The sequence below is a fragment of the Rhipicephalus microplus genome, chromosome 5 (genome assembly GCF_043290135.1).
Source record: "Rhipicephalus microplus isolate Deutch F79 chromosome 5, USDA_Rmic, whole genome shotgun sequence".
In the NCBI taxonomy this organism is placed as follows: Eukaryota; Metazoa; Arthropoda; class Arachnida; order Ixodida; family Ixodidae; genus Rhipicephalus; species Rhipicephalus microplus.
The window spans coordinates 61,190,369-61,205,144 of NC_134704.1; the positions used below are offsets into that span (position 1 = coordinate 61,190,369).

General features: G+C 44.8%; 1 protein-coding gene across 1 annotated transcript in view; it reads right to left on the bottom strand.

Annotated features, from left to right (window-relative positions):
• Positions 1–14,776, bottom strand: part of LOC119174482 (transport and Golgi organization protein 6 homolog) — a 57,411-nt gene that overhangs the window by 1,782 nt on the left and 40,853 nt on the right. Inside the window, exons 12-16 of the mRNA XM_037425400.2 lie at positions 5,680–5,874; positions 5,489–5,605; positions 4,060–4,771; positions 1,958–2,109; positions 1,751–1,861 (exon numbers count right to left, since the gene is read on the bottom strand). Of these exons, the coding sequence (XP_037281297.2) occupies positions 1,751–1,861; positions 1,958–2,109; positions 4,060–4,771; positions 5,489–5,605; positions 5,680–5,874 (1,287 nt within the window). The remainder of the gene's footprint in view (positions 1–1,750; positions 1,862–1,957; positions 2,110–4,059; positions 4,772–5,488; positions 5,606–5,679; positions 5,875–14,776) is intronic.

A 14,776-nucleotide genomic window follows, 5' to 3' on the forward strand; every position in this document is an offset into this window, starting at 1 on the left:
AATTCCCGCTTTGTCTAGAAATGTAATTTCGAAATAAATGTTCTATACTGCACTTGGGATTCCGACCTATACAGTCACCAGCTTGATTACAAGCATTACGTACTGATATAGCAGAAATTTGCATTTACTCTGGATTTAACGTCCCGCGAACTTTTGCTGTTGTACAAAAATCTGCCATGTATGACGAGTGAGACTATGTGACTTGTCTTCTATTCTTCAGGCCATCTTCACAGGATATGTGGGGAAGACGTAACAGTTCTCTATACACCCACTCATCTAAGTTCCACAAGGCACAATATGGCAAACGCCGGAAAAGGGCAAGAATCCCCTCACACTCATCCTTGGTAAATGAAAATTCCATGCAGCAATTAGAAGAGATGGATGTGTCATTGGCACAAAACTCTTCTGCAGCACTCATGCCTTGTTGCTTCCAGAAGAGATTTAGGACGATGAATGGCAAGCAGTGTTTATGAAATGTTTGCAGACCGTGCACAGTGCTCCATATGTCAGGCAGCGGCTTTGGTAACGAGTGAAGTGAAACATTGTCGTCTGCTGAGGCACCAGCCCATTCACACAATGCCGCATTTTCCTTTACAAAATGAAACCTTTCCTTTGCAAATGATTTTCCTTTGCAAATGAAAGATTGCAGTAAAAAAGGTATATCATATTCAAAGCCTGTCTTAAAAGTTCCCAGAAATTTTTTTCTTATAATTTATTTACAATCAGTTTAAAATCTTTTGAGAACTTCCTTAAGTACTTTTCCCCTGCTTTGATGCACCATTTGCCAATGCTTTATCCAATCACTGAAGGCACCCTCGAATCCGTCAAAGGGAACCTCTTTCAGCGAGGTTGTCGCAGATGCCTTTACTATCTCCAGCATGCCATGCCAAATTCCCTTCAGAGCACTTTTGATCACTGGCAAAAAAAGAAAATCGAGTAGTGTCAGATTGAGGCTGTTCATTGGCTGGGGCAGTGTTGCCATGCCCATCTTGGCCGGCAGCAATTAGAAGACAATAAGCACGGTGTGGCTTTTCCTTAATGCCGCTCATCAGGACTTCTAGAATCCTTTTAGAGCAGACTTTCCTCCTTTAAAGATCCTCCATCAAAACATGATGAATAGGTGCTTCAATCATTTAACACTCTTCTGCGATCGTCCAAACACTTAACCACCGATTCTTGTCCAAAACATGATCCACTTTTTGCACAGAGCCGTCCATTTATGATTTCGATGGGTGCCCTGAGTGAACGTCATCGTTGACCAACTCCAGACATTCCCAGAAACTCGTTCCGTATGAAAGTCTGGCTTTGTTTTATAGCATTGTAACCGTAGGCTTTCTGAAGCGTTCTTAAGTGTCTGTCCCATTTTAACTCACTTGCACCAAAGAATACTTGATTGCATAATGCTGCTCCAAAAACTGGTAATTTTTTAAAAATAAGGTTGCAGTAGATACCTCTGTGAAAAGTGTTACCTGCATGAACAGCCCACATGCAGCCGAAACCAGACTCGCTTTGAAGCATGTATTATCCACTAACTTCTCCAGCCGAAGCACCATTCAGCCAGGCGGTGCTGCCAACTACTGGAGAAAATTCTGAGAACTTTTACAGACCCTGTATGCAATTTTATGCAGGAACCAAATGACTAGTTCTTTTTACTTTCAGATCTCTGTGGATTTCAGCAGCCCCAGCTGAAGCAGAACACAAACACTGCTGTGAGTAATAATGCAGGATATCACTTAATACGAATACTCACTTGAAATATCTTTTGACCCATTCCTTCAATAATACGCCCTAGAGCCAAGACAGAAGCATGGCAAACCATAGCATCAGGATCCCTGGTGAGGCCACGAAGACAATTAAGGATCTGGCAGAAGAGGAAAGAGGGAAGTTTAAGTACTTAAAACTAATCATTTTTTTAAAGGAATGTAAAAGGAAAGTGCTATGCACGAACAGCCTTTACCTCCTGTGTGATTGGCACAAATGAGTAACCAAGTTTTCCACACAATTCGCCCAAATTAGATACTGCTGAACATCTGATGACTTGGTCAGAGTGCTTTGCAGCACACAAAAAGCTATTAAGCAACAAGTTCCTGTACTTTGGAGCAATGTCACCTAGAAATAAAATGCAAATACATTCTGATGTGAAAAAAGCACAACAGAAATAAAGCATGTCACTAAGTTCTTCAATACAATAGACTCTGAGTAATTTGAATCTCTTAAATGAGACTGGTACCTAAAATGGAAGAACTGCCTCTGATACGACTGCTTTTATAATAATAATAATTGTCTGTATTTTTGTACGCTTTTGTATTAAAATTCCAGCCTCTTATTCACCTCCCAGTAAAGAGAACTCCTGCTGAACGGAAAGTATTTTCATGGTTCCTTCAGGTTCTGTTTAATGAGAACCTACCACATAGGCATTACAACAATGGGAGCAGAAATGTTTGTCCTTAAAAATAGTGCATGAGCAAAAACTTATTCCATATTGCAAAAACAAGTTTCAGATAGGTTAAATAAATGCACAGCAACAGCACAATCCCGACATATATCGTAATGCTACACCTACAGAGCTACAATACCCAATTTTCTGATCATACAAAAATGTTAAAATGTAAAAGCCAGTACAACTTTACTGAACAAGAGTAGGCAGCAACAGAGAACACGTTACTGTAGTTATAAAGAGAAACAAAAATGCAAGCCTCCTCTACAACTTCTATCTCTGCTCAAAAAAAAAAACAGTTCTTTGAAGTACTTATGTTGATCATGAGTGGTCTTCTAGTAGTCCCTGCAATTTCAAAACGTTATAAAAATTCCGAAGTCATTCTGAGACGGCTTCTATTCCACCTGGTCGAACAAGGAGTTCTGTTTAAACCACCAAATTTCAAGAGAACTTAAACAAACATGAACAAACAGCCAAAAAAAATGACTAAATATGGTGAATCACAGTACCTATGACGGATCCTGTCACAGTCACCAGCCTCAGGAATGACTCCATTGCCTATGCAATTTAACCTTCCCGGAAGTGCATTTCTGTCTCCCCAGACATTACTCTTGTTATACCATGATGCCAGAAAGGTTGCCATGTGTCTTAGGCCATAAATAGATGACATTCAGCTCGCATGCATGACTTGTAAGCTGAGCTCTCTTATGGGCCATCCTTATTCGCTCGATGTCAATTTTCTATTTTCCCTGACTCCCCTCATATTTGACAGTACTATTCATGACAGTTTTATTGCTCCTTCTAGAAATCCAAATTTTATTCACTCACTTCTCTAACTTTCTAAACATCTAACATGTAAGAATTTTACATTTACAATATGTCATGGGATTATTGTAATATAAGTGTGTGTCAACAAAAATATAACAAGATTGCTGTTTATGAAACCTTCAGAAAATATTCATGAATCTGCTGGAGTTGCATTCAAAAGTATGAAAGTATGTTTCCTCCATTTGCTTCACTTGTTTCACAATTGTCTATATTACACGTACAGCCTGTTTACATCTCGAAATACTTATAGTCCCTATTCAACATGATTATAAATCTATTGCACGTGAATACCACTACTGTATATCATGAAAGAAAGAAAGTTCATTGGCCAAATAAAAGGTTTTGAAAAATGTTTCGGCTTTCATTTGTTGATAATGAGTCCAATCTCATTGTGAACAAGTGTCTCAAATATAAATTTCAGCATGTGGGGCAAGTGTTGTGCGTAAGACCATAGAAGGTTTCTATCACTGAAATTAAGTGTGTGCCTGGTAGAAGTATCCCCAAGACTCGAGATCCCATCATCCTTTTTTTCATCATGTCTGATCCCAACCAGGTGAGTTTCAGTCAAACTTTAAATGTCGCTAATCCATTCCTTATGTTGTGCCTTTTTTATTAGGAGCCTTTAAGGTAATAAAATGAATTAAATGTGCAAACATGTGTTTTTTGCGTTACAAAATGGCCAACCTTGCAAATAAATCATTCAGGAACAGCAGACTTCTTTAACTATTTAACTATGAGATGAGAAAAGATACACTGCCACGTACAAATTGAAAGCATGCAGTGTGAGCACTCACCAATGTCTTTAGTGACCCGCAAAAGGACCTCTCCCAAGTTGAGGCGCGCCTCCACGGAGAGCTGCTCTAAGGATAGCTGTTCTGCCAGCCATGGAAGTAGATGATCCAGGTCTCTTTCAACAAGAACCGACAGAGCTTGAATGGCACTGAGATACACATAAGAATCTTCATCTTGAATGCCAACATGGCAAGCTTCAAGCAACTTGTCTCGCTGCTGCCATAGTTCTGCACTATTCTCCAGAAGCCTTCGGCGCAATTGTATGAATGCATGGCCACGAATGGGTGTCATTCCATCGTGCAGCTCACACCATAACTGCTCAAATTCTGTGCTTCCAGTAGCTAATGGGACACCCGATGATTGTGCCGCCATCCCAGCAGTTTCCTCTCCAAGCCGCTGTCGAGAGGCTACAGCAGCCTCTGCTTCACAGCCAAGGCTATCATCAATAGACAGAATGTTAAAACCAGCCGCAATAGCGGCCAACTTCTTCTGACGTTCAGCTCTGGCTTGCTTGTCGTCTGCCACCTGTGGTGCAGAGCAGCCGGCATTACTTGTGGCACCCATCTTCTGTGGTGGTGCTGCCACCCCTTGACTTGCTACCGACACCTGCAATTGGTGTGCTAAGTTCCTTATTTCAGTGCTGCTGTGGCTGCCTGCCAAGGATGCCAGGCACTTGTAGCACTGTTGCCACACTTCTTTATTTTCTCCTGCAGCCTTGAGAAGGAAAAAATGTAACAGTCAATACAATAGTTGAGTGCAATCCTTCTTTTAGATATGCTCCTAATATGCATATATGTAGTAAAGCTTCATCCTATTTTCTAAATTTACTCACAGGAGTAAAATACTTTAGTAATAACTTGCGCTTCAGCTTCAGCTGTACCCGTGATGCTATATGCTATGTACATATATGGTTATATCAGCTTGCAGCTATAGAAACTTGCTGCAACACAAAATTGGAGCCAGGAGAGTGTTCTGCGAACATCCACATGGCGCTCGATATTGATAAAAAACTTCTATATAAAAATAAAGAGCAAAAATAAATAAATGAATATCCTAATAGTTTTCTCATATACTTTTTTTTCTGCATGGTATTTTGCATTAGAACGATTGGAAAGTGGGTAATGGTTTTGTACTGCAAAGTGTTGAATGCGTGCAGGTGTACAGTCAAACTTTTCAACCTTGTTGAATGTGAGTCTACAGAATAAAAGAGGTTTGTTGTGTACAAATAAATATAAGTTTTCCATGTTTGCAATTTTCCCTTCATACCCATCTACTTTTCCTCCTCTCGTTAAGTTAGATACACCATTCCACGACAGCATCCTTCACAGTGAGCACCTTGGGTTTGCCAATCCTCATCAAATATTTTCCTTGAGCACATGCGGCTATTCAGTACCTGCCAATCACTTATAAACAGAGTCAACATGAACGTACCATGTCTTCTGTGGAGATCAGGAGGCTCAGAAGTGTAAGGCAAAATATGGTTGATTGCAAGACCAAACTGTCCATTTCAGTACTTTTTGATAGCTGGGTAACTCGATTTAATGTTTCCTAATAGAGCACAGCAAGAAATAGAAACATTTATTATCTTTTTTGTCACTGCGCATATTAGGCAACATACTTACCACAACAAATTCTAGGAGAGAAAGGTTATTTTCTAAAAGAGTTTCAGACAGTAAATCAGCAAAGTTTTCAACGAGGTGCAGGAGCAGTAGGTTATCCTTAACTTCCTGTGAGTTGAGCTTATTATGTGATGCTGCAGGTGACAAAACTGAGTCATTTGTGCCTCCTGGCAGGTCTCCAATGGCCCTAGTCAGTTTCTGCAACAAATTGTGCAAGATGATCACAGTTTAACATTATTTTAACAAACAGGCCACACACAGTTAAAGCTGAAGATGTTACTAAGTATATATGGCTCTGCAAATGCAACCATCATCATGATGTGTTAGTGTATGCTATCCACAAAGAAAGATAAACATATTACAGTGAAAGCTCATTAATTCACGCCACATTAATTCGAAATTTTGGGTAATTCGAAATGGTCGCTGCAGTCCGGTCCGCAGTGCATAGGAGACCATGTGTAAAACGATTCGTTAATTCGAACAGAAATTGCTGCCTCTACGGATAATTCGAAGCGCGCGCCGCCGAGCGTCATCATCCTCAAACACTAGTGGAAGCTTTTACGGTCGAACAATAGGTGGCACGACCAGTTTTTTTTTAGCTTCAAGTGGCCTCCGAGCGAAGGGCGAGCAAAGTATGCCCTCCAAAATTCAGGGAGCAATTATTTTTTTTTTTTTCGAAGCCCTCCCGCTATCTCAGCGCCTGGCGCCACTTGTACGCGGGACCCACGGGACGCTGAGGAGTCGGCGGAGTAGTCCTAGCAGTCCTAGGCCGCTCCCGGCAGCGTCACTTTGTTCCTCGAGCACGTTGTTCGTTCACGCCGTCAAGCCGTCTTATTCCGCATCGAAGTTGCAAGATCCCGCGGGGAAACTACTCGCGAAGACTGTCAAGGAGAAGGTGGAGATTTTGTGAAAGGTTGACCAAGGGAACTCGAGCAAATACGAAATTGCGAGGAAGCACGGCATACCTCCGAGCACGTTGTCAACCTACATACGCAACAAGACGGCCATTGAAAACGCCTATGAAGCCGAGGATTTTGGCGCCAGTCGAAAAAGACTAAGGACAGCGAAGTTCCCGGAACTCGAGTCAGCTTTGATTATCTGGTTTAAAAAAATGAGAGCCCAGAGTATCGCATTGAGCGGCCCTATCATCGTGGCCAAGGCAGCCGATTTCGCCCTGCGCTCGGACATTAAAGACTTTGTCGCCTCCAAGGGATGGTTTCATCGTTTCAGGGAGCGGCACAATCTCGTATTCCGCACGTTATCCGGCGAGGCAAAGGAAGTGGACGCCGAAACATGCGCTACTAGGAGAAGCGACACCCTGCAGCAGTACTTGGAGAGCTACTCACCACAGGATGTGTTTAACGCTGACGAGACAGCGTTATTTTTTAAGTTGCAGCAAGACAAGACGATCACCTACAAGGGAGACAGCTGTGCGGGCGGCAAGCGCAGCAAAGAGCGTGCCACTGTTCTGGTTGCCGCAAATATGACCGGTGCGGAAAAGGTCCCCCTTTTTGTGATTGGCAAAGCACTCCAGCCACGGTGCTTCAAAAACATTCGCTCACTGCCGACGGAGTACGCCGCAAACAAGAAAGCCTGGATGACAGGTGACCTATTCAGGAAATGGCTACTGAAATTCGACAGGCGAATGAAACTGGGCGGCAGACGCGTTCTTCTTGTCGTCGACAACTGTTCGGCGCACAAAGTCGACATTGAGCTGAGAGCAACTAAGTTGGTGTTCCTTCCGGCAAATACGACTGCGGCCCTACAGCCAATGGACCAGGGTGTGATAAGGAACATTAAGTGCTTTTATAGGCGTCACGTGCTGGAGAGAATAATTTTGTGCGCGGGCGACAGGAAGGACTTCGGCATTACGCTGCTCACTGCCATGCACATGTTGGTGCGCGCATGGGAACAGGTGACCGCGACCACAATCGCTAACTGTTTCAGCCACAGTGGATTTGCAGCTGGAAGTGCGCAGGATAGTTGTGACGTCGACGTGGATGGGGCTGAGGAGCTCATGCCAGCGGCGTTGCGTGACACTCTTCGGGGCGTACGTTTTGCCGATTATGTTGAAGTTCACACCGGTGCATCGGTGTGTGGTGCCCTGACTGATGAGGACATTATCGCTCAAGTAGCCGGTGCGCAGCCTGATGCTGAAGAGCCAGAAGGTGAGGAAGACGAAAATGACAAAGCGCCTGTGCGCCCATCAGCTTCTGCGGTGATGGAGGCACTTAATGTGGCGCGTCTCTTCTTCAGCATTGAAGAGGGTGAAAAGGATTCCCTGCGCCGCGTCTGCGCGCTGGAACAGGGAGCCGCAGCTGTGGCATTCAAAGAAAAGAAGCAGATGGTCATCACCGACTTTTTTGGCCAATAATTATTTTTCGTGCCCCCACCCCCGAAATCCACCCATTTTATCTCACTTTCATTATTTCGAATTTTGTTTAATTCGAAATTGCTCAGCGTTCCCGTGGAATTCGAATTAACGACCTTTTACTGTACTAGCACAAAGCTGCACATCACCAACTCGGATGTAGCTACCTGTGCAAACACAGGTAGCTAAATCCAAGTTTACTAAGGCAATAAGACATGTTACATTATTCATTATAGAAGACATGGCCGGCTCATTTACAATTTTCTTCCCGAAAATATAAAAGTTGACCTTTGCCCCTTCCAAAAAGTTTGTTCTAGAAATGCAGTCTTTTAGACATGGACCACTTACCTTGGAGAAAAAAAGAAAATTTCTATAACACACCAAGTCATTTGGCTCAAGAGCTAATTTATACAAAAATAAGTATGGGTACGCATAGAGTAGCTTTTAAGACCAAATTTAATGTCAAGTAGTCTTTAAACAATTTATGAAGAGTTTATACATTATATGAATCACAATTTCTTGAAAGCACAGACAAATAATTGGGAGCAACAACTTGAAAATTCAGGTCCTAGAGTACCTGGTAAAAAATGAAAGGGAGCCATACTGGCCACGTGTGTAACTTAAAAAAAAAAAAAAAGAGATGCATGATATCTGCAGCAATTGCTGGCTAAAAAAATGAATACAGTGGAATCTTGTTGATACGCTTTTCACGAGAACCAGAAAATAGATGTATGATGCTAGAATCGTATTAACCAAAGAGGTTGGCCAGGAACAAAATTTTTTATTATTATTTTTTGGTTAGAGATACTGCAATCTGGTACCAAATCTTAGCAGGGTGGTTATACACCAAAAAGTACAAGCAATTTAGAAAATACAAATTGTAGAGGTCGCCACCCTTCAGTCATTTAGTTCGGATGCCACTAGCATGTGGCGCCCCTGAGATTGTATATATTCTGCCCCGAATAAAGTGGGAGGGGCCCTTTTTCGTTAGCTGAGCAGCTGTCGTGCGTATCGTCTCTCTCCGCTCGTGCTCCGGCACGCTACCGTGGCACCAGTCACAAGACATGGTGTCAGAAGTGGCTGCGTAACGCCCCCTCATCCCGAACTCGCCCGTACCGCACGACGATGGCCCTCGACAGAGTGGCGCCGAAAAAGCTCAGTCTCAACCTCCAGCCGCCAGCACCGTTCCACTTTGTGAACCCGGGAACCTGGCCAGCATGGCTCAGCCGCTACGAGGACTACGCCGTCGTTTCCGGCCTGACTCAAGCATCCGGCGACATGCAGGTACGCTCGTTGTTGTACTGCATGGGGCCGGAGGCCCGCCCATTTCTTGAGACGTTCTCGCTCGACACCGCATCACTCGCCTCATTTCAAGCGGTTGCCGCCAGCTTCACCGACCACTTCGTGCATCCGGCGAATGAACTGTACGAGTCGTCGCGTTTTCGCCGGCGTGTTCAGTTACCCGACGAGAGCGTCGACGCCTACTACGCCGAACTGTGTAGAATGGTGAAGCAGTGCAACTATCCGTCAGCTGAGGTGGAGCAAAGGCTTGTACGCGATAGATTCGTCGTCGGCCTCCGCGACTCGCGCCTTTCAGACCAGCTTTGCCGGAACGCGAAGTTGACGCTCAAAGAAGCATGGATGCAGGCCCGTCAATCATAAGACGCCGACAAAAAAAAAACGTTGCCTCAAAACTGCACAGAGCACTCCCGCGAGCTACACCTCGACGCCGTAAGAGATAAGAAGTTCGCCTCTCGCCGCCGCAACTACGATAAGCGGCCTTCGCCCCCTCGGAAAGCAGAGCGCTCCTGCCAGCCGTCAACATGTGAATTCTGCGGCCGCGCGCCACATCCACGTTCTAACTGCCCTGCTCGAAGCTCCGTCTGCAACTCCTGCAAAAAGAAAGGACACTTTGCGGAAGTGTGCCGCGCGCGGCAGGCAAAACAGAAGCTCGGCTCCATTCAGCTACACGCTGTCGGGACGCTCGCCGCGGCAAAGTTTGTCGACATCACTGTTGACAACTACACAGCGCAGTTCAAGGTCGATTCTGGAGCCGAGGTGTCCGCCGTTCCGAGCGACTTCCCTGCATTGCCGGCCAAGCTCGACCCCGTCAACAGCCTGCTCACCGGACCTGGCGGTCAGCCGCTGCGCGTGCTGGGTTCGTACACGGCGAGACTTCGGTGGCACGGGAAAATGAGCTCTCAGCGTTTGTACGTGATCCAGTCTCTCACCGTACCTCTCCTTGGACTGCCGACGCTTCAAGCTCTGGAAGTTGTAAAGTTTCTCGATGAACTTCAGACTCCGAAAGCAACATTGCGTGCTGAGCTCTTCCAGGGATTGGGCACCCTCAAGGACGAGTACACTATCCTTCTGAGACCTGGCGCCGTACCCTTCTCCCTAAGTGTGCCTCGCAGGATTCCCATCCCGCTACGCGGGGTCGTCCGTCACGAGCTTGACAAACTGGAGGAAGGAGGCGTGATTCGCAGGGTCGACAACCCAACCCCGTGGTGCTCTGGTCTCGTTGTAGTACAAAAAAACGATGGTTCCTACCGGCTGTGCGTTGACTTGACTCAGCTGAACAAGGTTGTCCTTCGGGAACGCCACATCCTACCAACTGTAGAGCAAGTCCTTGGCCTCCTTGGCGACGCAACAGTTTTCTCCAAGCTGGATGCAACAGCCAGTTTTCATCAGGTTAAACTATCTGTAGTCTCCCAAGAGCTCACAACGTTCACCACCCCATTTGGCCGATACTGCTTCTGCCGGCTCCCCTTTGGCATCACCTCCGCGCCGGAGTACTTCCAAAAACAGATGGCCAGGATCCTGGAGGGCCAGGAAGGAGTAGCCAATATGATAGACGACATTCTGGTCTTTGGGCGCACCCGCGAGGAGCACGATGTCAGACTGAGCCAGGCGCTGTCTCGCCTTGCAAAAGCAGGCATCACGTTGAACCAAGACAAGTGTCGTTTTGGTGTCTCCGAAGTCTCCTTCCTAGGAGTCATCGTTTCAGCACAAGGCATCAGGCCAAGTCCAGACAAGGTCGAAGCAATCAAAGCCATGGAGGCTCCAACCGACATCGCAGGTGTCCAGCGACTGCTCGGAATGGTGAACCATCTTGCCCGGTTTTTGCCTTGCATCTCAGAGGTCACAGCTCCCATCAGAGCACTTCTAAACAAGTCTGCGACTTGGGTGTGGCAGCATGAACAAAATGCTGCATTCGAGAAAATCAAGGAACTCTTGACATCAGACCGTTGCATGGCCAAGTACCATCCATCATACGCCACCACAGTTTCGGCTGACGCAAGCTCATTCGGACTGGGCGCAGTCTTGCTGCAGACACAGCCCTCTGGAGAGCGCCACCCAGTAGCGTTTGCTTCGAGATCAATGACCGAGACAGAGCAGCGTTACAGCCAGACAGAAAAGTAAGCGTTGGCAACAACATGGGCTATCCAACGGTTTGACGAATTCGTCCGCGGCATCACCTTCGATGTTGAGACCGATCACCTACCACTCGTTTCTCTCTTCGGCAAGATGGAGCTGGACATGCTGCCGCCTCGCATACAGAGGCTCAGGTTAAAGACCATGCGATACCAGTTCTGAATGCTCCACGTGCCAGGAAAGCTGTTAGCTACTGCAGATACCTTGTCACGCATCACCCAAAAATCGTCCCTTCCCCTGGACACCGTGGAATTGTTTGCAGCTCAAGTGGTCAGCGGCATGTCAGAAGCCTTGCCACTAAGCCCAGAGGACGTGCGACAAGCACAAGAGTCCGATGGCGAATGCAGAGCCCTCACCTCCTTCTGCCAGAATGGTTGGCCACAGAAGTCCAAACTGCCACTGCACCTCTCCCAGTATGCCTCAGCAGCAGATGAGCTCTCTGTCTGCGACGGTGTTCTACTGAAAGGCGCCAAGATGGTCATCCCGCATTCTCTTCGGCCGGCTGTTTTGACGCTGCTGCATGAAGGACACCAAGGCATCAACAGGACGAAAGCTCTCGCTCGAGAGTCCATTTGGTGGCCTGGCATTTCGGCAGACATTACCTCTCTGGTAACTAACTGCGAGCAATGTGCTTCCACTCGGTGAACCTTGCAGAGCCCCTGGTCTCCACGGTCCTACCTGGACGTCCCTGGGAACTTGTCGACGTGGACCTGTTCCACCTCCACAGCCAGACATTCATCTTGGTGGTGGACTACCACTCCAGGTACCCTGAAGTTGTAACCTTGCGGAGCACAACGGCTCAGGCAGTCACCGACGTTCTCAAAAGCATCTTTGCCCGGCATGGGATTCCGCAAGAAGTCAGATCAGACAACGGTCCACCGTTCTCTTCACGCGAGTTTGCAGCATTGGGGGCATCTTACGGCTTTGACCACGTCACCAGCAGCCCGCACTATGCGCAATCGAACGGAGAGGCGGAGAGAATGGTCAGGACCATCAAGGAGTTGTTTCGCAAAGCAACAGACCCTCATCTGGCCTTGCTCAGCTACCGGGACACCCCCGGAGTCGATGGCTTCAGCCCGGCCCAGCTCTTGATGGGACGACAACTCCGAACCAAAGTGCCGAAACAGGACTCCCAGTTATGTCCTCACTGGCCGTCGAGGAAAGACGTGAGGAGAAAAGATGCAGCCTACAAGCAGAAACAGGCCGCTGACTTTAACAGGCATCACAGAGCTCAAGATCTGTCATCGCTCCGAACAAGCCAGTGTGTCTGGGTACGACCTGATCAGGTCAAAGCTACAGTGCTTGTTCTAGAAATGCAGTCTTTTAAACATGGATCACTTACCTTGGAGAAAAAAAGAAAATTTCAATAACACACCGAGTCATTTGGCTCAAGAGCTAATTTATACAAAAATAAGTATGGGTACGCATAGAGTAGCTTTTAAGACCAAATTTAATGTCAAATAGTCTTTAAACAATTTATGAAGAGTTTATACATTATATGAATCACAATTTCTTGAAAGCACAGACAAATAATTGGGAGCAACAACTTGAAAATTCAGGTCCTAGAGTACCTGGTAAAAAAATGAAAGGGAGCCGTACTGGCCACGTGTGTAAATTCAAGAAAAAAAATGAGTTGCATGATATCTGCAGCAATCGCTGGCTAAAAAAATGAATACAGTGGAATCTTGTTGATACGCTTTTGACGAGAACCAGAAAATAGATGTATGATGCTAGAATCGTAATAGCCAAAGAGGTTGGCCAGGAACAAAATTTCTTCTTATTTTTTGTTATAGATACTGCGATATGGTACCAAATCTTAGCAGGGTGGTTATACACCAAAAAGTACAAACAATTTAGAACATACAAATTACAGGCATTTGTAAGAAAACACTGAAAGGAACAAATAAAATAACACAACAAATTCATAACATATTCAGATGTTTTTCAGGTATTGCTAAAGATTATTGAGAAACAATTTCGGTATTAAGATTATACCAGTCCGTTATAGTCCTACGGAAAAAGGAATACTTAAAACAGTTATTCCTTATGGTAAAGAGAACTATGGTTAGAGCATGTATTTGCCTTGTTTGATTACCTGGCAAGTAAAAAAATAATTTGAAGTGTCGACGTTGTAATGACCATTGACAAGGTGAAATAAAAATTTTAATCAGCTGACACGGTTGCGCTCCATCACCGTGGGTAGTCCACTGCACTTAATTAGCGCACTCACATATAGATGTGTGGCCGTAGTATTTGAAAATAAACCGGACTAGCTGTAGACGTTCAAGTTTTTTTACTTTCTTTAAAGCGAATGGGTCCCAGATAATCGCTGCGCATTACAACAATGGTCGAATGTATAAATTGTATGTATAGAAACGAACAGTAGGTGTAGATGACTTCAATGTGCGTCTCAAGAAAAACAGTTTCTGCAAGGAACTACAAACAACAGTACCTATGTGCTTATTCCAAGAAAAATTATTACTGATCTCCAGGACCTAATATTTGTACTCAGTCACTTCTAATAGTGATACACCATTCACACCATATGCATAATGAAAAGGTATTTTTTTGTTAGTAATTCTCATGTAAACAGTTTTATCAAAATTAATTACCATTTGCCATTTTTCGTACCATGCAATGACATCTGTCAGATCATTATTTAGATGCACTTCATACTTTTATATATAATATATAGTCATTGCATAAAGTTTCACACAAACAGAAAGTTTTGCTGCAATGTAATTAATAAATAATAAAAATAAAAATGGTGTTAAAACTGATCCCTGGGGGACACCCGAAACAACCTCAAAATTTTCAGAAGAAGCATTGTTTGAGGCCACGAATTGGCGTCTGTCAGATAAGTAGGCCGTAATGCAAGTAAGTATCTGGTCATTTTTTTATACAATAACATAATTTATGAATTAATTTATTATGGGACACATTGTCAAATTCCTAGCAGAAATCCATGAATATGTTTGCTTTGCTTCATTAATTGACAGTGGGAAGTTATGCACAGTTTCAACTGATTGAGTACATGTAGAAAATCCATGCCTAAAATCATGTTCAGAAAGTTAATACATGTTTACGAATTATGTGTTCCGAAATTTGACACAAAGTAGAAGTTAGTGATATGGGTCGGTAGTTCTCAATGTATGATTTTTTGCCTGACTTGTGCAGAGGTTCGATTTCCAGTAAAGTCATCCGGTAAAGAACCATCACTTAAACGATCTGGTGAACACAACATGCAAGTATTTAGCACACCATTCCGCATATCAGTTCAAAAACGCGTTTGGA